Source organism: Haemorhous mexicanus, chromosome 17 (genome assembly GCF_027477595.1).
Source record: "Haemorhous mexicanus isolate bHaeMex1 chromosome 17, bHaeMex1.pri, whole genome shotgun sequence".
Lineage (NCBI taxonomy): Eukaryota > Metazoa > Chordata > Aves > Passeriformes > Fringillidae > Haemorhous > Haemorhous mexicanus.
This window is the reverse complement of record NC_082357.1, coordinates 575,958-600,028: the sequence shown is the minus strand read 5'-3', so window position 1 is coordinate 600,028 and position 24,071 is coordinate 575,958. Positions and strand designations below refer to the sequence as shown.

At 56.9% G+C, this 24,071-nt stretch overlaps 1 protein-coding gene across 1 annotated transcript; it reads left to right on the top strand.

Moving 5' to 3' along the window:
- The first annotated feature begins 1,828 nt into the window (after positions 1-1,828).
- LOC132335440 (noggin-2-like) lies at positions 1,829-2,839 on the top strand. Its single transcript, XM_059861996.1, has one exon. The coding sequence runs from the start codon at positions 2,106-2,108 to the stop codon at positions 2,736-2,738; it is 633 nt and encodes a 210-aa protein (XP_059717979.1). The 5' UTR covers positions 1,829-2,105; the 3' UTR covers positions 2,739-2,839.
- Positions 2,840-24,071: the final 21,232 nt, after the last annotated feature.

The window sequence follows — 24,071 nt, the reverse complement described above, 5'->3', positions numbered from 1 at the left end:
GAGGCAGTAGCCAGGGGGACGCTCTGTTACTTAGCCTGGTGAGCGGAGCCAGCTCTTTACAACCCCAGGCATGTGCCAGAGGGATGCTCTGGGATGACCTGTCGCCACAGCCCCTCACTTTGCTAGGTCAGAAGCACACTGTGGTGAGAAACTGGCCCCACGATCCACCTCAGTCCCTCTGCACCCTGCCTTGGCTCCAGTGGGTAACTGGTTATCTCATGGCTTTGGGAGAGAATGACTGGCATGGGCAGGAATGCTCTTACACACTGTCAGCCTGGAGGAACCAGCTGTGTGTCCAATTTCTGGATACGGTTCAAGAGTGAGCTCAGTGCTCAGCAATGTGGAGGTAAAGGAGGTGAGGAGGGTTTGGGGTTTCGCACTGTTGACACACACCAGGCTGGCAGTCTCTGTGCCTCAAAGGCTGCGGGTCCAGCTTGTCTCCAAAAAAAAAGATGTAGCCCCACACAGCTGAGAAGGAGGTGAAGGAAGAGCCAGTGCTTTAACCTGGCTGGTTATCACACCATGTTGCACTGAGGGATGCAGGGACACTTTCTCCAGAGTGAGAATGACGCTCCTGGAAGGCTGCAATTCCTTGCAGAGGGTGCTGAGATGCTGATGCTGGAGTGGTCCTACCCTGGTGTGCTGTGTCCCAGACGGCTTCTAAGGACATGGCACCCTGTTCTACTAAAGCTCTGCGTAAAGCTGGAAGGTGATTTGATGGCGGCTGGGTTCTTGTGGAGAAGCAGACATGGGGCAGCAAAGCAGCTGTAGAAGACAGAGGCAGAGTGAGGGTCCCATTACCCGGGGTCCCGCCGGTGCCCGGCCCCCGGGTTGGTGCAGCGCCCCGCTGCTCCGGGGCCATCGCCTCCATGCTCGTGCCGTGCCCGCTGCTAGGGTGACAGCTCCCGGCGAGCTCGGGCCGGCAGCGCAGGTGGGACGCGGCTCCGGAGGGAGGTGGGCGGCTCCGGGGGGTGGCGGCAGGACCCGGCTGTCACTCAGCGCGCGGTGAAAGTGACAGAGGGGCGGGGCGGCCGCGCCGGGCGCGTATTTAACTTGGGCGGCAGCGGCGGCGCGGCAGAGCGCGGCGGGCGGGAGGCGGCGGCAAGCGGGACGCTGCGACATCGGGTGACACCGAGCCGGGCCTGGCTGCACTGCACTGCACTGCACTGCACCGCGCCGAGCCGAGCCGAGCCGAGCCGAGCCGAGCAGGCAGCATAGGGCACGGAGCGGCGCCGCTGGATGTGCTGAGCGCGGTGCGGACGACCGGGTTCCCGGAGCAGCGGCAGCAACAGCGGCACCGGCATGGGTCGCCGGGGCTGCTGAGCGACGGCCGAGCCCGCCCCTGCCCGTCCCCGCCGAGGAGCCGCCAGGAAATCGGGACGCGCCGCCTCGCCGGTGCCGGGGACACCCTCCGGCCCCCCAGCCCCATCACGCCGAGGATGCCCCGGGGGCCCGCGGGCCGCCCCCGCCGCTCGCCATGAGGAGGAACCCGGCTGGGCCGCGGGCGCTGCCGCCGCCACCCGCCGCCGCCTGAGCCCCGTGCCCCGGCCGTGCCCGCGCAGGGGCCGCCCGAGCGCCCCGGCGCCGTGACCCTCCTCCCGCCCCCTCGCCCGGCGCGCCCGGCTATAAAGGAGGGTTTTATTCTCGGGCTCCGGTCTCACGCCAAACCCTGTCACACCGTCTAGACGAGCTGTCGTGGGGCTCGGCCCAGCTGTCACCATGGCGATGGAGACGAGTCCGCTGTGAATTTTGGGGGGGAGCGAGCGAGCGAGAGCGGCGGCGGCGGCAGAGGAGGAGGAGGAGGAGGAGGAAGGCTCGGTCGCCGCCGTGCCCTGCCCTCCCCCGCGGGGGAGGCTCGGACCCCCCGGCGCTGCCGACCGCGGCTGGAGCCGGCCCGGCGGGGAGCCCCGAGAGCCAGCGGCCGCGGGCGCGGGGCGAGCCTCAGATGCGGCTGTCACACAACCCCGGCCGGGCTATTTAAAGTAACGGGCCCCGCCGGACACTGGTGTCTCTGCCTATTTATGAGCCCCCGGGAGCCGGCGGGCGCCGCCGGGCAGCGCTAGGAGCCGAGGCCGCCGGGAGCAGCGCCGGGGCCCGCCCGGAGCATGACGGCGATCCGGGCGCTGCTGCTCTGCCTCTGCCTGGGGCTGCCGGCGGGCGGGCAGCCCTTCCTGCGCCTGCGACCCTCGCCCAGCGACAACCTGCCCGTCAAGGACATCGTGGAGCACCCGGACCCCGAGTACGACCCCAAGGAGCAGGACCTGGACGAGAGGACGCTGAGGAAGAAGCTGGGCAGCCATTTCGACCCCGGCTTCATGGCCGTGGCCGTGCCGGGGCCGGCCAACGCCTCGGGCGCCGCGGCGGCGGCGGGGCGGGGGCGGGCGGCGCTGCCGGCCGAGCTGCGGCGGCTGGAGCTGGGGCCGCCCCGGGGCCCGCGCTTGCGGCTGGGCAAGAAGGCGCGGCGGAAGGTGCTGCAGTGGCTGTGGGCGCACACCCACTGCCCCGTCTTCTACGCCTGGAAGGACCTGGGGGTGCGCTTCTGGCCGCGCTACATCAAGGAGGGCAACTGCCTGGCCGAGAAGTCCTGCTCGCTGCCCGAGGGCATGTTCTGCAAGCCCGTCAAGTCGGTCACCAAGACCTTCCTGCGCTGGCACTGCCAGGGCTGGTCCAGTCAGAAGTACTGCACCTGGATCCCCGTGCAGTACCCGCTCATCTCCGAGTGCAAGTGCTCCTGCTAAGCCGGCCCGGTCCCTTGCACTGCCGCCCTCCTCCTCCGGATCACTTTAGCGGAGGGGCGGGGGGGAGGTTTTTCGGGTGTTTTTTTTGGTGTTTTTTTTTTTTTTTGGGGGGGGGGGGGGTTCGGATAGTTTTTTTGGGAGGTGGTTTTTTTCCCACCCCCCAGAGCGAAGTGGGAGAAGACGAACCGCTTTGGAGGATTTTATTTTTTGTGGGGTTTTTTTTTGGTTGGTTTTTGGGTTTTTTTTTTTTTTTTTTTTTTTTTTTTGTTAATTTGGGGGGGGTTTGTTCGGGTGTTTTTTTTTTTTTTTTTTTTTGTTGTTGTAGTTGTTTTTTTTTTTGTTAATTTTTTTTTTTCACTTGGACTTCTTTTAATATTATTTTATTCAAAAGGGGGGAAAGCGAACCCAGGAACTGCAGGGCAGGCCAAAGGCACAGTAAAGCACTACAATCAGATGTCTATTTTTATACGTATATAGCCTTCTAACAAAAGGAAAATTAAAAAAAAAAACTTAAAAAAAGGAAAAAAAAACCTACCAGCCTTGTAAATAGAGAGATTTTAAAGGAAAAGGGGGGGAAATTGCAGCTGGTTTTTTTATTATTATTATAATTATTATTGTTATTATTATTATTTTAAAGACATAGGACCACATTTTAAACCCATCCCCACAGAACCCAAGCGCTTCCCTGCCGAAGGGAAGGGCAGAAATTTCTTGTAAAGATGTTTTTATCAAAAGGAGAAAAGGGGCAGAGGGTGTAAAAAAAGAAAAACAAGAACCACAGCATCCCCGAACGGTTGTTTCTCTGTGCTGTATTTTTTTAATCTTCTTCAGACCTTGTCACTGATGTTTGAACTAATTTGCCAAGCTCTCTAGTGTTTTTTTAAAAAAGTGTACAACAATTAATTAAGAAGGAAATTTTAAAGAAAAGTACAAATCTATGAAAGAGTGGAATTGTTTTTTTTTGTGTGGGAATACATATAGTGGTGTAGAGATGTTAAAGGAAATTTTCTGTGTACAGTTTATTTATTTTTAACGTTTGTGTATAGGAAAAAAAAAAAGCTAGAGATTATGCCAGAAACTATTGGAAATGTTTACTTGAATATTCCTTTTAAAACATATCAATGTAAATATGAGCTATCACTGATCAAAACATTTTTAGCAATAAACTCTATCTTTGAAGAAAAACCCCTGCTGCACTCCAGCTCTCTGGGAGACCAGCGGAAATTCGGATTCTTACTCAGAGCAGGTGCTGAGTAAAGGGCTTTGCCTGGGCCACGCTGGCGTAAATCACGAGATGCCCCAAAAGTCGGGACAGCTCCTCCGGTTTCTGTCTCTCCGGGATTCCGCTGTGGGATTTCCTTGCGTGTTATAACTATAACCTGTTGGGGAGAGAGAAAAATACCGACGGGAGAGAAATGTCTCGTAACGCATAAAAGAGCTGCGCTGTCCCGGACTGGAGGTGTCACCTGAAGTCCTTGGGAGATTCCGCGCTCTGCGGCTCTTGGACTCGGCTCTCCCGCTGGCAGAGGAAGCGCTCGAGGTTGCTGCCCCGGCCATCAAAGCGCCTGACACAGCTTGGCAGCCCCGCGCGTGTCGGAACAAATGTTTTTTCTCGGCTGCCGCTACTAGCAGAGGGAAGGATGGAGACAAGCCCTGCGCCCCGACCTGCTGCCGCGAGGGAGCCCCGGACCGCATCCCTGCCCGCAGCGCCGCTGGGGTGTGCGGGGGCAGCAGGGCCTGCGGTGGCGGGCAGTGCCCGCAGCTCCTGCGCTGCTGCCAGGCCGATCCCCGCACTCCCGCCGGAGCTCACGGAGCCAGGGCAGGGCAGAGACGGGACAGCTCCCCACGGGCGGGCTCCGACAGCCGGGCTGGGGAGGAGCCCGGCACCGGAGAGCGAGGGCACCGGCAGTGTGAGCCCGCTGCCGACAGAGATCTGTCTGTCAGTCGGTCACAGGGCTCGGAGCACGGCCCTGACGGGCTGCCAGGCCATCCCCTTGCGTGTTCTGCCTGGGCTGCTGGTGCTGCAGGGGAAGGTCTGGCCATTCCCGCTGGTGAATGAAATGTGTCTGAAACGTGCTCAAAATGTGCCCGGCATCTCTGAGGAAAAATCCCTGCTGCCAAAGGCCCTGGCCAGTGAAGAGATGTTCTCCCCCAAGGCAGCTGTGGAGCCGCAAGGAGACCCTGCCCCTGTCCAGCTTAGCATGCAGCACAGGAGAGCAGCATGACACCAAGCCCATGGGAAGGCACCAGGACCCTCCAAGGGGTCTGGCTTGTATCCCTCCGTCATCGTCTGAGGGAACTGAGGTCCAGCAAGTCCCATGAAGCAGGTCTGCAGAGCCTGGAGGTCGCAGATTGAAGCTGAAACAGGGAGAGAGCCATTGAGGTGGGCATGGTGGGGACAAGGCAAGAGGGACAGCGACATCCCGTAGCCCACATCCCTGCAGAGCCCTGCAGCCATCCCCTCATCCCTGTTTGAGGAGGCAGGTTGGCCTTTCCACACATTTGTCAGTGAGGGATCGGGGAAGGGGGAGATGCAGAGGGCAGGGTGAAAACGAGACTTCGACAAAGACAATGTGCAAAACATCAGGGGCATTTCAGAGAGAAAGGGGAAAGCTCATTTTGCAAGAGGAACAACATCTGTGGTGTGGGGGCCGAACATCTGTAGGAGGGAGCATGGGGGGAAGGCATTCTGGGAAAATATTTCTGACATAATCCCAACAGTATCTGGTGTGTTGGGATTTGGTTACAAATGGCCCTCTAACGTCTTTGTGCGTTTTGTTCTGCTGGTTCCAGGGGCACACAGAGACCCCTGCTTTGTGCTAACCTGGGAAATAAACCATTCGCTGGGCTCAATGGCTGAGTTCAGTTGCGCCGGGAGGGGGGCTGGGAAAGGGGAAGGCGAGATTTGTGTGAACTCAGCGAAAACCAGCCTAAAAGCCTTCATGCCATGTGCTGGAGGGAGGAGGGGAGCTGCCTCCATCTCTGGGGAGAACTCAGTGGTCCCGCTTGAGATGATGGCTTGTCTGGAGGTGAAAGCGTGAGAGCTGAGAGCCAAGGCGCTCAGTGAGGGCCGGGGCTGGGGAGCAGAGGGCAGCCCCGCATGCCAGCCCACCCAGCTCTGCTTTGCCAACCTTCCACAGCGCTGGACCACGGTCACCTGGTGCTGGTGCCCTCCTGCCGAGGAGTTTGGCTGCCCTGGGAGGCAGCGAGTCGGACGTGTGACGGCGGGGCCGTGAGCGTGACGGCTCTCCTCAACTGCCGAGCCTCAAAGAGGAGCAAACAAAGGGGAACAAGCCTGATTCTTTGGTGTGGTTATTGCATTATCTCCCCAAGCTGCTTGCGATTAAGGGTTGAGCTGCAGGGGAAAGGGGCAGAACCGGCAGGACCCCGAGATGGGGGGGGTGCCAGCCTCTGAAGACATGGGCTTTCCCAGTGCATTCTGAGGTCATGGCCTGGGAGAAGGGCTGGAGCACTGAGGGTGGGTGCCATCCTCTACCTCGGGTCCCTCCTGTCATTACACTGTCAAAAGTCATGCACAGCCATGGGCACTCACTGACAGGGCTGCGCACCCCCACTCCTGGGCACCCAGCTGTTCCTCCACTCGCCTGGTGCTGGCAGGGGAGCCATGCCCATGCCCTGCGGAGCTGCAGTGAGCCCCACGCTTTGCAGTGTCCCTTCACACTGTGTCCCCACTCTGAAGCAGGCGTTTATCTGAAGGATCAGCCCTTTAACCGCTTCTTCCTTCAGGCAGGGCAGAGCACAGGTGATGAAGGAGGTTCCACAGGACCCGATGGATGTTCCGTGCCCTGCCGGCACATGTCCCTCGGCACTACGGGAAAGCAAAGGCAGCTTTCCTCTCCACAGCCAGCACTGGCCAGAGCTCACCTGCTCCAACACCATGTGCTGTTTAGGGGCAGCTCCCTTGGCTGGATCACAGCTGGATCTCTTCCTTGTAGTCCCTACAAAGCCTGACTGAAGCAAAGAGCCCCTCTCTCAGGTTTGCAGAGGTCTCCATCTCTTCCTTCTGAATGTCAAGGCCCTTCTATCACTTGGGGAATTGCTTTCCCACGCATGAACCCCAGATTTAGATTAACCAGATTCTCCTGGGAGAGAGAATGAGTTCAGGATGGCTCCTGACATTTGACTCGATGGGATGAAGTCACCTTTCCATTCCTCTTTCACATCCCAGTTTGGTTTTGACACCGGCAGCAGGCTAACTCTTTGTCTCATTGGCAAAGCTTATTTCACCCCCATTTTCTGCCCTGCCTCTCCCCGTGTGCTCATGTCCCCTCAACTAAGGCCGGTGTCCAGGAATGCAGTTTCTGTCAGCATGCCAGCTCTGCCAGGGTAACTCAGATTCACAGGGCCAGAGCTCACAGATGTTCAGTGCCAACTCCTGAGATATCTGACTCAGGCCCAGGTGATGACCTAGGCCCATCACTCATCATTCCTAGAAAGGCAGAAAATGGACTGGAGGCAGTAATTGCCTTCCTCAACCTTTAAAGCTCAGGCTAAAATTTTTTCAGCATGCAAAATTGTGTTCATCTCCTCCTCCAGGCCGAGCATTTGTTGTCAATCGCCTTTGCAGCCTGTCAGGGCCACCAGGAGCTATCAGAGAAAGCCAGTCCCTCTGCACACACTGCTTGGTCTAGCAGCAGGTCCCTGGTGAGCTCATCCTGCTGACTGCTGCTGGTCAGGAGCTCCAGCTGAGCTGGACCCACTTCCTCAGGCACCCCCAGCTCCTCGTTCATCACCGCAATGAAAATCAAGCCACACTGCTGAGGCTAATGGTGCCAGGGTGCAGTGTGCTCAGTGATCTCAGAGGTCTTTTCCAACCTCAGTGATCCTGTGCTGACCTCGTGTGCCCTGCAGGGTGGGCAGAGTTGGGCTCGTCTCACCATCTCCTCACGGCTACTGGGTACAAGTGTGGGGGTTCTGCTTTCTCTGTGCAAGAGCCAGGACTCCTTTCTGCTCCCATGCAGTTCTCCTTCACTGTGTCCATGTACAGCAAACCCAACCACGTGCCCACTTGCTGCTCGGCAGAGCAGGACCCTGACCCCTCTCCTTGAGGGAGTGTAAGGCTTTACTCACTGACACTCCAGGGGTGTCACAAGGGCTGCTGGCTCATCTACAAAAGCCGTGCACGAGCTTCCCCTCCCCCTCAGTGATTAAAACCAAACATTAACAGCAGCAGCATCCCAGGGACATGGCTGCTCCTCGGCTGTTTGGTATTCTGCCTAAAAGTGTCAGACACCCTGTCAAGGAGAAGGGACAGCGTCATGTGGCACTGGGAGCCCAATCACAGAGGCAGAGCCACGAAGAGCAAATCACGAGGAGCTGGGAGGCAGCACTTGCGAACCGGCCATTGGCTAAAATTGCCCTTTCAGAGGACGGTGAATGAATCCATTCACAAAAAAAAAGAAGAAAAAAAAAAAAAAAAAAAGCAGGGCCTGTTTGCAACAGCAAAACAGTCTTTTTTTTCGTCTGGATGAGTCTGACCCAAACCCTGAAACAGATGTGTGGGATGTGGCTGTTGCAGCCATGTCCAAGCCCACCAGTGAATGTCAGTGGACTGATTCTGCCCATCTTTTTGTAGGCCCCACCATTCCTTCCAAGGAGTTTCAGTGACCTGCCCAAAGAACCTTGGCCTCCTACCGGACACCTAAAGTGAGACACAGACCACCAAGGGCCCGTGGACCACTGCTGGGATATGGTAGGAGACCCTGCTCTCCAGCATCACACTGATATCCTAAAAAGAGAGTGGGGTCCTCAGAGAAGCCCATGGTCCCAGCAATATGACAGAGCATGTGATGGGAAAGGCTCCTTCTTGTATCTGGAAGCTGGGACTGAAGGGTATCCAGATATGGGACATGGTTGCTCATAGACAACCTGACTAGGTCAGCCACGTCCTGTGCTTTGTCACCAGTAAACACGGTCCATGGAAACCAGATGTTATGAACAAAAAAAGGGTTACCCATTTTTTTTCCAAAAGTTGTAGAATTACAAGTTTAACCAGTTCTGGCAGAGGAGTGCTTTTGTTAGCTGCTCGTTGAAATCACCTGTTAAGTATCGGGTCGTTAGCCATCTATGGTTGAGAATTCACTCTATTGTATCAGCATCACCCTGCTTGTGGCCAGGTGGGAGGATGGCATCTCCACAGATGGTAGAGGGGAGGGAACCAGGAGCTGATATGCAGATAAGTTTAGAGCCAAAATGCAATGGGGCAAGCCCCTATTCCAAACGCAATTAATAAACCCCTAAACCAGCGAGCCAATATGGAATTCCGAGATCAAAGTGGTCTCTAGACATCAGGGGTGAGGTGAGAAGCCAGCAGAGACTCTGAAAACCTTAATGGCCCCTCACCACAACTTCAGAAGATGTTGGTTAGAGCCAGGACCCGAGGCTGCCAACTCAAAATCAGGATTCCAGGGGGCCATACCCCTGCCTGCTCTCGTGAGACCGGACCTCTACCTCTGCCCCCTCATGGACAAAGCGACATTCGTCTCCCTCTCCCAATTGCTCCAGGGAGCTGCGAAGGTGGACCTGTCGGGCCTCCCAACCTTGAGTTGCTCACTCTTAATAGAGCCATGAAAATAACTCCTGCCCTGTATATTTCACCGGAGATCTCCCCATGCTAGAGAATGAGAGCAAGGTGCCCTACCAAGTTCACTGACCCCCCCACCCCCATTTTAGGTAAGACCTCCACCTTTCCCCTGGGGGAGTCTTGCATGACACTGATAAAAGCTGAGGCTTTGGAGCCAGTGCTGCCAGAGCTGCTGGGGGTCCCCAGCAGGGACCCTGGAGTTTCCAAGATTCCACCCACTGAGCAGCAGCATGTCCAGGGCTCCTTGTAGCTCCTCTATTTCAGCATTGAGTGCTTTGGAGCTGCCTTTGAGGAGGTAGCAGGAGGCAGAGTAGAGCAGAGGAAGGCTGAGAAAGGAAGTAAAGGCTGCATCCTGGGATGCTGTGTCAGGACAGCCTTTGGAGAGCCAGCTCTGAGTCTGAGGTAGGAAATAGAACAGTGGTGCCAGAGAAAAAAGTTCCTTGTCATGGATGCTGGATCGTGTACAGGTATTTGCTTCTTGGAGGATTCTGCAAGAGTCATCAGATTCCCTCTGAGGCTGGTTGTGTCCTCAAGCATTGTCCGGTCTGTTTCCATCACATTTGCTGCCAAAAGACACTTTCTCTCCAGGAGATGGTACTAACAAAGGACTGAGCCTCCAGCCTTGGCTCAGTTTATCTACTTTATTGGGGCAGAGACTGTATTTCTTCCTGGAGCTGAGATTAAGCACTGAGCTGCACTTGGTGTTCTGCTCTTCAACCATATTTTAGGAAAGAGCCCACATTTGTCTCCTCCCTTCCCACCCGGGAACTGCAGCCAGCAATCTTCCTGAACACCTCTTTGAGCCAGCAAAGGCAGCTTGTGGGTCAAGCCGTCGCCATGAAGCTGGATAAAGAAGGCTACAAAGAAAGGACATGGTGATAGTGTTTGCGATGCTGTGGTACCCAGCAGGGCCCTGGGTTGAATTGCGCGGGGAGGTGCCCTCTGCCCAGGCTGCTGGACCGCGCTGGGACGCGGCTTCTCAGCGGGAACGCGTGGGCTTTGCCTGCTCCCGGACACCGCTCTGGGGCTCTGGTGAAGGGACCGCTGGCCAGACACGGCACGGCAGTGTCCTAACGGAGCTCCATGGGGACAGCTGTCCGCGCTGACCCGCTCCCCGAGAGGGCTGCCCCGGCCCCGCCGTGAGCTCGGCCCGGCCCTGCCGTGAGCTCGGCCCGGCCCTGCCGTGAGGGCTGACCCGGCCCTGCCGTGAGCTCGGCCCGGCCCCGGCCCCGGCCCTGCCGTGAGCGCTGCCCCGGCCCTGCCATGAGCTCGGCCCGGCCCTGCCGTGAGCGCTGCCCCAGCCCCGCCGTGAGCTCGGCCCGGCCCTGCCGTGAGGGCTGACCCGGCCCTGCCGTGAGCTCGGCCCGGCCCCGGCCCCGCGCTGACCCGGGAGGGTGGCGCCACCTGGCGGCCGTGCGGGGGGGCAGGCTGGACCCGCTGGGTCCGGGGGGTCCCGGCGCCGCCACACGGCTCGGAGCCCGAGGGAGCGGTACCGCCACACGGCTGGGAGCCCGAGGGAGCGGTACCGCCACGGGGCTGGGAGCCCGAGGGAGCGGTACCGCCACACGGCTGGGAGCCCGAGGGAGCGGTACCGCCACGGGGCTGGGAGCCCGAGGGAGCGGTACCGCCACACGGCTCGGAGCCCGAGGGAGCGGTACCGCCACGGGGCTGGGAGCCCGAGGGAGCGGTACCGCCACGGGGCTCGGAGCCCGAGGGAGCGGTACCGCCACACGGCTGGGAGCCCGAGGGAGCGGTACCGCCACGGGGCTCGGAGCCCCAGGGAGCGGTACCGCCACACGGCTCGGAGCCCGAGGGAGCGGTACCGCCACACGGCTGGGAGCCCGAGGGAGCGGTACCGCCACGGGGCTCGGAGCCCCAGGGAGCGGTACCGCCACACGGCTCGGAGCCCGAGGGAGCGGTACCGCCACACGGCTGGGAGCCCGAGGGAGCGGTACCGCCACACGGCTCGGAGCCCCAGGGAGCGGTACCGCCACACGGCTGGGAGCCCGAGGGAGCGGTACCGCCACACGGCTCGGAGCCCCAGGGAGCGGTACCGCCACACGGCTGGGAGCCCGAGGGAGCGGTACCGCCACGGGGCTCGGAGCCCGAGGGAGCGGTACCGCCACACGGCTCGGAGCCCGAGGGAGCGGTACCGCCACGGGGCTGGGAGCCCGAGGGAGCGGTACCGCCACACGGCTCGGAGCCCGAGGGAGCGGTACCGCCACACGGCTGGGAGCCCGAGGGAGCGGTACCGCCACGGGGCTCGGAGCCCGAGGGAGCGGTACCGCCACATGGCTCGGAGCCCGAGGGAGCGGTACCGCCACACGGCTCGGAGCCCCAGGGAGCGGTACCGCCACGGGGCTCGGAGCCCGAGGGAACGGTACCGCCACACGGCTCGGAGCCCGAGGGAGCGGTACCGCCGTGTGGCTCGGAGCACCTCCATAGGAGGCAGGGGAATGCACCACCTCAAGCATCCGGCCACGGGACATGAAAGAGCCTCTGGCAAGAGCCTGCGGCAGAAGCAGTGGGGTGGTGCCGGGCAGGGAGCTGTGCTTCCTGTCAAGATTTGTGCCCCGGTGGGATGGCACGCGTTGGACACCCAGCAGCTCTCCAGGAATTCCAGCTTGGCACCAGCCACTGCTAACCCTGAGGTCCCGTTCGGGCCACCCCAGGGTGGCAGGAGCCTCTTTTTCCTCTGGAGGCTGCAACGGCAGACACAAGAAGTCCAAAGTCCTCCATGACTCTCCTCTGGGCTGAAGCAAATTTGTTCTTCATGAGGAGTTTTAGCAGCCTGGAATATAAAGGCTGCCCAGAGCGTCCCTCCATCCTCCCAAAGGGAGCAGTGGAAGAAGCACAACCAAAGGTGTCCTGCAAAGAAGAAAGGATATATCCTCCGTGAGTGCTCCGTGTGAAGTGGGATTCATCCAGGCCCCTCTGTCCGTATTCCATACAGGCCTAGTGTCTGGGCACAGTTGTTGTCCTGGGCCAGGTCCAACCCTGTTGTCCAGCTCAGTTACTTCAATAAGACTTCAAATTGCTTAACAAATACCACACAAATGTTTAAACCCTGAGAATTTGTACTCTGGGTTCAAAATGTGATTTATCTTCATCTGTGCCCACGAGATTTATCAGCCACAATTAAGGGAATGGCTGTTCTCTTTAAAGAATGGTTCTAGTCAGAAAAACCAACTGGAGTCTCCTCTCAGTGAGTCAAACACATGGCCAAACCAGAAGGGAAAAACTGAGAAACATTTTTCTGAAAACATCCTTATGTTTTTTGGTCAGAAATTTTTGAAGCATAGCTGAATTTAGAAACATTCAACTGACTATAGTGAGACAGGAATTGGGAAAGGAATTGTGAAAATTCAGTCAGGTTTTTTCCCCCCCCCCTGTTCTTCATCAAAATTTTATATTTTTATGCCATTTTTCATTAAAAACTGCTGTCAAGGACTATGTGGCCCATCGGCCTAAGAAAGACCATTTTCAAACCTCCCCCCTGTGCAGCACGGACGGGAGGTGACTGTGGATGCCTGCACAGGAGAATAAGAGCTCTTGTTCACATGCTCTGGGCAAGCCTGCTGAAACATGGGATGTGAGGACTTAATGCTGGCCATAGAGGAATGCACTGGTAAATAAAGCACAAATTCCTGCTAACAAACCCTGTGGACTTCTAGTTCAAATCATGGCTTCCCTGCTTCTTCCCTTCCTCTTCACTGACACTGAGCTCTGAGGGGGAGGATGGCTCTGCTGTGCCCCAAGAGCTGTTGGAGCACAGCCAGGGAATGCCCAGGGCAAGGATTCAGAGAACATGAAGTTCTTTTTCTTCTCTCTTAAAAGCTCTTCAATTTGATCTCAAGGTGCAAGCCATGATCAGAAGGACAAGTCCAAAAACACCCCAGCCTCCAACAGGGTAAAACCTCAAGGCAGAGCAGATAGAGAAACACACAAAGATAAGCCATTGAGTAGCTGCCACTAAGATCCAGAGATACCAGCTTTGGCACCGTCTGTCATTAAGCCAGTGCCAGACTGTTAAATGCACCTCGTCTGGAGGTGGGAAGGCATGAAAGATGGGTGCAGAGACAAATGCCAGAAGCAACTGCATTTGGCATCAGCAGGAAACTTTTTTAGATCACACTTACCTTGAAACTATATTATTTTTCTGCCTATGCAATTTCCCAACAAATTAAATTGTAGGGAAAAAGTAATGATGGGGATTTTAGAGGTTTCCCCCAGACAGCACCAGAGCCTTTTGACCCAGATTGAACCCATAGACTCTGTGCATTCAGATTAGGGTGCCAAAAAAGAACCAGAAGTTCCCTTCAGGCCAGATGGTGAATGTTATCCTTTCCCAGTAAGTGTGAGGAGAATGTTTTAATCCTCATCAGCTTGCCTGGGTCAGTATGTATTTCTCCCCGTAAAAAACTAATTTGTATTTAAGCTTTTTCTGTTCAGCACTTCAGGGCACATAATGAAAGGATTTTCCTTCCTGGAACACTGTGCTAGTTAGACAGTTCTGGCTGTAGCTCTCACCTGGGACATACAGTAAAGAAATCTGACCTTTTATGCTCACCCTCTTTGAAGCTAGGGGGGTCCTGATTTCAACCTCAGCAGCAAAGGGCACATCCAAGTCTTGATTTAAAAGGTCTGAAATGACTCTCATCATCTCGCCTGGCTGCTCGTCGCATCCAGCCAGTCTCACCTCATCCCGCCTCACCTGGAGTCAGGCACAGCCAGCTGGATCCCATGTGCTGGGCTGCCCTGGGCAGTCCACCAGTGATCATCAGGGCCAGACGCCCTGGGCTGGGGCCTTGAGGGGCACTGCTCCCTCGTAGTACCCGTGTCACATAGCATGACTGTGGCCGTGCTGTGGGGGGTCCCCTTGATCCAGCCTTGTTGTCATTCACCCCAGCTGGGCAGGAAGGTGCACAGGAGGAGAAGGAAGAAGCCCCAGAAGTGACTTTCCCAAGCCTGAGGCAGACCCATGAGGAGACATGAACCCCAGGAAACGCCCTGGTTTCCCCTGACACCACCAAAGCCAAAGACCTGAGGGCAACCCAGTCCCACCTCTGCGTCACCAGTGACCCCTGCTAGCAGCCCTACCTGTACTCAGCTGCACTGTAGAGGATGCTGAGCCACTGGCATCATGCTGTCCCTGCCCTTCGCACCACCTGGCATCAGGCAGGGAAGATGTGCAGGGACCAGCCTGCGGGGTGAGCCCCCAAACCCTTCTGAGGAGGAGGAGCTGCTCACCTGCCGACTGTCGGTTGCCAGTGAGCAGAGTCCCCCGAACTATCAATGCTTCTGGCATTTGGAGTGCAATCTGCTCTCCACCAGACAGCATTAGCTGATGGTGTGGGAAGTTTTTCCCATATGGGAGGATGGTTTACAAGTGCTAAAATTGCTCCTGGTGCTGCCAGCATCTCTGAAAGACCACATGAAAAAAAAGCAGGGTCACGGTATCTGTTATCTCAAGATCTCTCCTATGCAGGTGGACACATCTGAACAGATGTGAATGATTTCAATCTTACCAAAAAAAGATCTTTCTTCCTACAGGGTGCATCAGCTTGGCTACTGCTCAGTGGGCTCTGGGAATCAGTTCAGCATCACAGCCCTGTGCCTCCAGTCAGTTGCAGGCGCCTTGCCAGGACTCCTGGGGCTTGTCGTAGGCCTGTCCCTGGGGTGGCTCTTTGCCCTTGGCTCTGCTTAGCATCTCCTGGCCTTTCCTATAAGAGGAACTGCTGAAAGTTCCATACCTCTGGGCTGCTTACTGGAGCATATGCACTTCTAGAACCAGTGGAAAAAGGCACAAAGTTCTATCCCTTGTGGGTGCAAACCCTGCCTCCTTCTCCTTATAGTGTTGTCCTGTGAGAATCTGCAGCTCTCCCATGCCTCCTGATTAGGAGTAAAGCTGTGGGACCACGAGGCTCTTTGCTTTTGCCTCCATGAACACAGGCAGGTTTTTCTCCTGCCTGCGCTGGCTCTGCCTCTGGAGCAGACTGGGGACTGTCTGATGAGCTGTTTGGGTGTTTGAGGCCAAAGCCTGATCCTGGACCACAACTTTCCCAGGTCTGAGCTGCTTTTGAGACATCTGCCTCCCAGGGCTGAGGAGAGGTTCTCAGGCCTGCTCAGAAGAAAGGCGTCGCTGCCTGCTTGGCACCAGAGCTTGGATGGGAATTCTCTTGTTTTTCACGAGCAGGCTGAGCGGTCAGCACATACCATGAGCAACAGTCAGAGGAGCAATAAATAGCCAGACCAGAAGGAGACAACCTGTTCAGACCGGACCGCTCATCCCCTGGGCCGGCGGGATGCCGACGGCTCTGCGTCAGGGTCTCATGGGAGCCAGCACAGAGAGCCCCCAGCCCGGCCCAGCCCGGCCCGAGGGCATCCTCCAGGAGCAGCCGTGCCTACTGCTCCAACCAGCATGTCCCAGGACGGGGTAGGCAGCCATCGGGGGTGTCTGTGTGGGGTGTCTCACCCCTGCTCCCAGAACTGTGCCAGAAGGCAGATGCCATCACTGCAGGCTGGCTGTGGGACTGTTCCTACAGAGCTGGGTCCCATTTGGGGTCACATCCAAACTTATTCCTGAGTCCCAGTGAGAGCCCCAGTTTTTGTCGCTCTCCATGGAAAGGAGCACTTTGTAACCATTAAGGTTCAGTAACACATCTCAGAAAACTCTATTTTCTCAAATGACGTTCCTTTGTGATCTTATACCATGCCATGACTGTGGGGTACAAGAAAGGTCCCAAATAGCCAGTGAAAGCCCATTGCTTGGCATTTTCCTTTCTCCCCTTTAAGGTCTGCAAGAGAAGCAGGCATGAAGGTTGTTCCTACTGCTCCAGGTTACCTCATGCTGAGCATCCAATATGGAATAGCCAGGGGTTGTAAAGTGCTCTGAACCTGAAAAGTGCTAACTAATAAAATGAAGCCCAACACGAGTGTTATTAATAAATGCCAGCCACTGTTATATAACTCCTAATCATGAACCGAGTCTTTCGGCCCCCATTGTTCCATTGTCAGGCCCTATTATCTGGGAACTCTTACCCACCAACCACAAGAAATAGCCTGGGCTCTGCGGGTTTGCAAACTTTGTTGTTGGAAAGCTTTTCATGCAATTGTTTTTGCTTTGCACTGTTGCCTTCCTCATTGTACAGATGTGGGTGTGTATCACAGCCCACACCCTCTGCATTTTGCCTCAGGATAACTTTGAACATGAACTGATCCGTCTCAGCGAGTGTTTTTCCTAAGAATTCTCTTTAAAAACAACAACATTCAAACAAAAAAAAAACCCTCCTCATTTTCCTGAAGTGAAGCTTTTGCTGGGGAAAGATGCTGGCCTGCAATCCCAGCAGAATGAGTGTGCTGCATTCTCAGAAGAGGCTCCCCACAGGAACAGCAGTGCCTGAGCCCAGGCCTGAGGGAAGGAGGGAGCATGGGCTACCTGGGCCTCTGGAACCCAGCTGGAGCAGGGCAGACTGGGGCTTGCAGGGCTGGACCCTCCCTGCCAGACCCCGAGCTGTCAGACACCCCACTCCAGTGCTTCTTGTCCTCTTCACCACAGCACACCTCAAGATGGGTTTCTGCATGGTGGTTCGACCTGGGAGTCCACATGAAGCTCATCTGGCACTAGTGCAGGCTTGTAAGGAGGTCTCAGCTCTCCTTTCGAGCTCCTTCAGGCCTCTGCAGAGGTTTCCATGCCCCAATAAGTGTGGATCTTCGAGGCACTTTCCCACTGGTCAGTGAAGGTACAGCAGCATGGGAAGTTCTGCAGGCTGGTCACAGCCAGTGTAGAAGCACTATCATTTATAGGGCTCAGGCTAGGGCCAACCACACTGAAAAATGCTTTTCTGGTCAAAACTTTTCAGGCTGAACTTTGTCTCATTTGGAAGAGAAACTTTAAATCAAAACCAGAAAATGCCAGGCAAAGAGCTTTTGGTGTCCAGTTTTGGAGGCCTGTATTTTCTCTACCAATGTGTTTAAAAAATCTGAGACTTTTTTCTTTCTTTCACTGGAAAGCCTGAAATGACACAGAAAGCTAAAAATAGTAACAATACCCAACCAAATCATTGGGGTTTTTCAGTAAGCTCTAATGCAAACTTTGATGCTTTCTTGGGCAGGTTTGATTACTTTTCTAACCAGGGCCTATTATTAGGGTTGTAAATATTCCCAACCAAAATGGTCTGGAAGCCACCACCTTGCTCCTGAATGGTTTTTCCCGTAGTTCATCTAGTGCCTTGCACCTTTGTGCAGTGACAACCTGTAAGTGCAGTGATGGTCTTGGGGTGGGGCTGGAGGTGAGAAGCACCCAGAGCAGGGCTGCAGTGTGATCTCAGCATGGTCCCCAAGCTGGGACTGTGGCCTTGGGGTCACCTTCCCTCACCATCTGCAGAGATGTGCTCTGGGACACTGGCTGTAGGACCACCCTTGGTGACTGGATATGCTCCCCACACAGGTCTGAGCTCTCCCAGCTGTCCATCCTCTGGCCCATCTGGCCTTTGCAGCACAGGGCAGGTACAGAACACACATGGCCACCACTGGGCATCCTTCTGCCCAGCCATCCCCAGTACTTTCCCTTTAAGAAGGAGCAAGACATGAGGCACAGAGGTTTTGTGTGCTGTGCAGGGAGCTGAGGCAGCCCAGGAAACCACTCTCCTGGGATCTCTGCATGGCACAGAGACATCTACCTAACAATTGAGGGAATACTTTCCATCCAAAGAATCCATCTCATGGTCCCCTCTTCATTTGTGACACAAGGGAAAATGTGAAGCAGCCAAGATGCATGAATCACTGTCCCAAACAACATATAATGAACTCATAAAATCAAAGGCAGGGTTAGTTTCAACCCGTGCTGCCAGGGCTCCTTGGACATTGTCTGGAATGAATTTAAGTTGTTACAAAACTCTCTGTGTGTTTCTTTTCCCCCCAACCCATCTTTCTTCTCTCCCTCTTTACACCATGTTTTCATATGAGCTTCTTTCCCTTCCCTCCCTCCCACCTCTCCTCTCCTGCCTTCCTTCTCTCACTGTTCACCCTGGTCACTCTTTCCCAGCCCTTTGTCCCAGCCCTTTTTCTCAATATCCCTTCTTCCCCCAACCATCTGGCTGCCAGCCACATACCACCTTTCAGAAAGACTCATTTTCAGGACAGCTTCAGACAAAAGTCTTTAGTGGATCCAGCAAGGCCTGCGCCACCTGCTCGGTCTGACAGGGCTACACCAAGGGACCCCCTGGGCTCCTGCCTCGCTAGGAGCTCTGCCCCAGATCATCAGCAGAAGCAGTGCAGGGATGACCTCCCCAGACAGTCTGGAGGGCTGCAGAAGTGTGGCTGCATGCATTTGACCATATGCTCACACTTCTGCTGCCTCATGGGAATTCACAGAATCACAGAATCGCCCGGGCTGAAAGCAGCCCTCAGACATTGAGCCCAGCTCCTGGCCTTGCACAGGACACCCCAGCATTCCCACCATGTGGCTGAGAGCATGGCCCAAACACCTCTGGAGCTCTGGCAAGTTTGGGGCTGTGAATTGCCTTCATCCCCAGAGGCCTGCTCGTGTACCAGCACTCCCAAAGAGGACAAGGAGGCAGGCACTTCAATCCCATGGCCACCTCAAAAAACAGGGATTTGTTTATATCACAGTGGCTGCTGCTGCTGCTTGCAACTGAGCAGGTCTGGAGCCACAGGAGCTGCTCGAGCCAAGTCTGAGCAGCAACAGGCCCTGCTGCCTTGGAGACCTGTGCTGGCATCTCTGTGCTGTAGCTCATGGTCCCAGCAGCAGGCTGGGGCCCCCAACCCTTGGGCAGCCAAGGTCCCCTGTGCTGTGCCCAACTGAGCAGCAGAGGCACGGCCCAAGCTGCTGAGGCTTTCTGGAATCCCAACCAAAATCTACCCAAACACTGAATTGGTTTGGAGCAAACAAGATGCAAGCCAAACCTCAACCCCAGCCACGCCAGAGCCAGCCCAGCAAGCTGCTCCCGGCTCATACAGGGCAGCCTCCATCTGCCAGGCAGGTTTGTGGACCTCCTCCCTTGGTGTTTCGCTGGGAACACCCCTGAAGCACCAGGCACACGCTGTGCTCCGATTGTCACATCGTTCTGCAGCGGCCACCCGCTCCTCCAACGCTGCAGACAAGATGTTATTTGCCCTCCGGCAGGGCTCACAAATTCCTCCGGTGCACGGCCTGCCTCCTTCGGATCCCTGCACAAGGCTCGGAGCAGGGAAACGAGAGCCGACAGGAGCGGGGTCCCCAGCACATGAAGATGCTGAGATAGCTGACGAGGTTTATTAAAAGAGCCCATTGTGCTAGAGCTAAGCTTTGCTTCTGACTTCAGGCCCGTGAACAGCATTTGGGCCCTTGGAAAACAGCTCTTAAAATACAGGAGAGATGTTTCCCAGGGGAAACCCTCACTCTGCAGCCACATAATCCCGCTCAGCAGAGATGCCGCTGGTGGGCAGCTGTGCATCCTTGAGAGGCCCCCGTCGCCCCGAGAGTATGCCGAGGCTCCTGCCCTGGCACACGGCGTGCAAGACAAGCGCAGCGTCCTCCCACTTGTACAAGCACAGCATCCTTCCCCTGATGGTAAGAGGATGAGCGCGGCATCCTGCCGCCGATGGGAACACACCCTCCGCTGTCAGCGCCCCCGTGGGACCGTGCATCCGGCGCTTCAGCTGCCGGAGCCTCTCCCCGGCGCAGCTGCGGGGGAACGGCTCCACCTCGCGGCCGCCGGGCCGAGCCGGGCCGAGCCGGGCCGAGCCGGGCCGGGGGCGCTCCCGCCGCTCCCCCCGGGGCTGGAGGGTCCCGCGGCTGCTGCGATCGCGCCCCTGGGGACACGCATGTTCCTTTGCCTCCGTGGGGAAGGAACATATCGGTGCCATAGCAGTCACTGCAGAGCAGGGGGGCACAGACAGGAGCGTAAGGTGTGGGGGTGACATTCTTGAGCGGTCTGCACACACAGCCATGGCAGTCGTGAGGGGATGGAATTAGATAAAGATGAACCAAAGCATGTTTAGGAAAAGGGCCAGGCTTAGGTCTTGCAGCTCAGGAAGCTGATGAGAGAGAAAGAGGCACAAAATGAATTCCTGACCCCAGCTGCTTGCTGAATAGGGTGACCTGGGACGTGCTCATCACGTTCAGCATTGTCCAGGAATGTTTTCACTGTGAGCAGCGCCATGCAAATCCCTTTGCCGTGGGCTAAAAGTCTCCACAGGGGGATAACAAACATAGAGCAGAAGATGTGCTAGAAGAGCAAGACCTGGAGTGCTGGCAGAACTGCCACTTCCTGGGGGCATGGAGTGTGTTTGAGGCCTGTGTTGCACATCGTCCCCAGCCTCTGCAGCATCTTTCCAGTCCAAGACTGGGAATGGCAATGACACCAGAACATGGCCTCGGCACACACTGCTGTGGGTTCAGCATCTCTCCAGCCTTGCTAGCAGGTTACAGTGCCTTGCACTGCCTCACCTTGGCCCAGGGCTGTAAGCTTAAGCTCCAGCACTGTGCCTGGCCCGTGCAATGTTCATGCTCGGGTGAGCAGGGGCAGGGCAGGGCAAAGTCCACCTAATGTCACTGCAGAGCAGTTATATGTGTTATATGGAATTATACGCTGGGTTTGTTGGTGATATCACACTGGCTGCCATTTCCCCAAGCCACACTCACTGCACACCTTTCAACAAGTAAACCGTGTCTCCACGAGGGCGAACTGCTCCTACTGACCTTCCTGGGAGGCAGAGAAGAGCTGTTGTGACCCAGAACAGGGCTACATGTACCCAGGGTGGACCCAAATGGGCTGCCCCATATCTCCACAGTGCTCAAACCCTGGGTGCTGCCAGCACCTGGACCCCATGCTGGGCAGGCAGCCCAGGACATCTGGGTTCCCCAGCTGTGCAGAGCAAGAGGAAGGACCCAAATGCATCATGGATGCACTGGGGCCTGTGGAAAAGCTGCTGATGAGCAGGAGAGTCCAGGTGGAGGGAACAGACTCCCAAGGGCTGCTGAGGCTCAGGTGAGCCCCAAGCCACTGGTGTGACAGAGCATGGCAGGATGCCTTGGGCAAATCACACCCCATGAGGAGGGCACCTGTACCTCCCTGCAAGGTCACATATCAGTTCCTGGCAACAGCTGCTGTGACCTGCACTCCAGAAGAAACCATGTGTGGGGACAAATTCTAAACACAGAGTGGGAAGGCAGATGTGTCTGTCAGGAGACTGATAGTCCCAAAAGGGAGGCAGATAAAGTGCCCTTGGAAGAGTAAATAGCACAGAAAGAAGAGAAATTTGAGAATTATGGAATCATCCTGAGGATGACCCAGTGGCTGAAATGGGATCCTCCTCTCCTAGTGCACAGGGAGAGGGGCCTCTGGCACCCTTTCCAGTCAAAGGAAAGAGTCCTCCCTTCTGGCAGTAAAGCTCTTCCTTCTCCACTGTCAGTGCAGTGAGGAGGTTGAAGAAGGAGGGGGCGAGGCAGTAGGTAGGGTCTCTTCCCTGCTTGTCTGGAAACATGAGCCTTCACCTCAAGGAGCCGTTCCAACACGCCGGGATGGGGCTGGGGCTGCCCTCTGTGACACGTTCCTCGGCGGGGCTGTGCCCTGGATGACAGCTGGGCTCATCAGTAAGCGAGCCAGCCGCGGGGTGCCGGGCACCGGCTTCACCGCGCCCCGGGCACCGGGCCCCGCGCGGCCGCGGCTCCTCGCTGCGCGGCGGGGCCGGCAGGGGGCGCAAGAGCGCCGTGTACCGACGGCGGGGGCGCGGGGGGCGCGGGGGGCGCGGGGCTCGCTGCCCGCTCTCCAGTGCCCGCTGCCCGCTGCCCGCTCTCCAGTGCCCGCTGCCCGCTCTCCAGTGCCCGCTGCCCGCTGCCCGCTCCCGCTCTCTGCTCTCCAGGGCCCGCTGCCCGCTGCCCGCTCCCGCTCTCTGCTCTCCAGGGCCCGCTGCCCGCTCCCGCTCTCTGCTCTCCAGTGCCCGCTGCTCGCTCTCCAGGGCCCGCTGCCCGCTGCCCGCTCCCGCTCTCTGCTCTCCAGGGCCCGCTGCCCGCTCTCCAGGGCCCGCTGCCGCTCTCTGCTCTCCAGGGCCCGCTGCCCGCTGCCCGCTCTCCAGTGCCCGCTGCCCGCTGCCGCTCTCTGCTCTCCAGTGCCCGCTGCCCGCTCCCGCTCTCTGCTCTCCAGTGCCCGCTGCCCGCTGCCGCTCTCTGCTCTCCAGTGCCCGCTGCCCGCTCCCGCTCTCTGCTCTCCAGGGCCCGCTGCCCGCTGCCCGCTGCCGCTCTCTGCTCTCCAGGGCCCGCTGCCCGCTCTCTGCTCTCCAGTGCCCGCTCTCTGCTCTCCAGGGCCCGCTGCCCGCTGCCCGGTGCTGGGTCCGAGCCGCTCTGTGAGCACAAGGCAATGGCCAGGGCAGTCCTCCGCAGGGCTGGGCTGGCTTTGAGCGTGTGCTGCAAGGGAAGGGGGGATGGGAGGGCGAGGTACAGAGGGTAGAAGAGGGCATCAGGCTGGGGGCCAGATGGCTCCAGGGGGACTTCCAGTTCCTAAAGCGGCTCCAACAGAGCTGGAGAGGGCCTTTGAAGTGATAGGACACAGGGAATGCCTTCCCACTGGCAGAGGGCAGGGATGGATGGGATATTGGGAAGAGATTCTTCCCTGTGAGGGTAGTGAGGGCCAGGCACAGGGTGCCCAGAGAAGCTGTGTCTGCCCCATGCCTGCAGGGGCTCAAGGATAGGTTTGAATGAGCAATTTGGTCTAGTGAAAAATAACCCTGCTGTGCAATTGGACTGGATGATCTTTTAAAGTCCCTCCAACCCATCTGACAATTCTGTATCTGCCCCAGCTGACTTGGTGCTGGTGCTTTTGCTCCAACAGCTTGTGAATCTCTATGTCCTTTCAGCAATCCTTTTTTAACTTGGGGGCCTGGCTGGCACCAGATGCTGTGCTTTCATGAGGCACAAGGAGCAGGAATAGATGCAGAATGGGAGCTTGCAACGGGCAGAACTTCCTGCAGACCACAGGGTGACAAACAACACAGCGTGCTTGCCCTCTTGTCCTGCCAGATGTGCCCAGGAAGGCAGCAAACACTCGGTGATGTCAGCATGCTGAGGAACACCAACAGGGTCTCAGTCTGTTTCCTACCTCAGTGAGTGTTCCATCCCTGCTGATGTCTGTAGCACTCCCACTTGCCAAACCCAGATTCACATCTTTCTCTCAGGCTCTCCATCCTATAAAGAGGGAACAGGGGAAACAGGGATTCAGGAAACAGCTTCTGCCCATTTCAACTGGGCTTTCACTGATGTAATGCCTGTGGAGAGCAGTCCCAAAACTCTTCCATATAGTGGCCAGCACTTCCAACATCATGTTTGAGTCACGGGAGGGTGGGGGTCCAGTGGGTGTGAAAACAGCAGCACTGAGGTTTTGGTGATGCAGACCCCCAGCTCAGCACCACCCTGGAGCAGCCAGGCCAGGCTGGGTCAGTATCACAGCTCCTGTTCATGGCTGTCCTTGTGTTTCCCGGTGAAGAAAATGCCTTCAGGTCTATCCCTTGGGCAATTCCTGTTTTGTGTCACTTCATGATTTTCTAGCCATACCCCATTTTGCCCTATTGCCTTCATCATCCCAGCCTGTCCCTGGTGCCACACTGTCCTGGCAATGCTGGGCCTTGCTCTGTCCCGCAGTCTGATGTGATCCCACACAAAGCAATTATTGGCCCTGCACTAGCATCCCATCTAGGACCTGCATTGGAGCTGCTTTTATGGCCTCTGGCTT

Bases quoted from the DNA above. Each gene is read 5' to 3' on its own strand.
- LOC132335440 (XM_059861996.1), top strand. From the start codon at position 2,106: ATGACGGCGATCCGGGCGCTGCTGCTCTGCCTCTGCCTGGGGCTGCCG.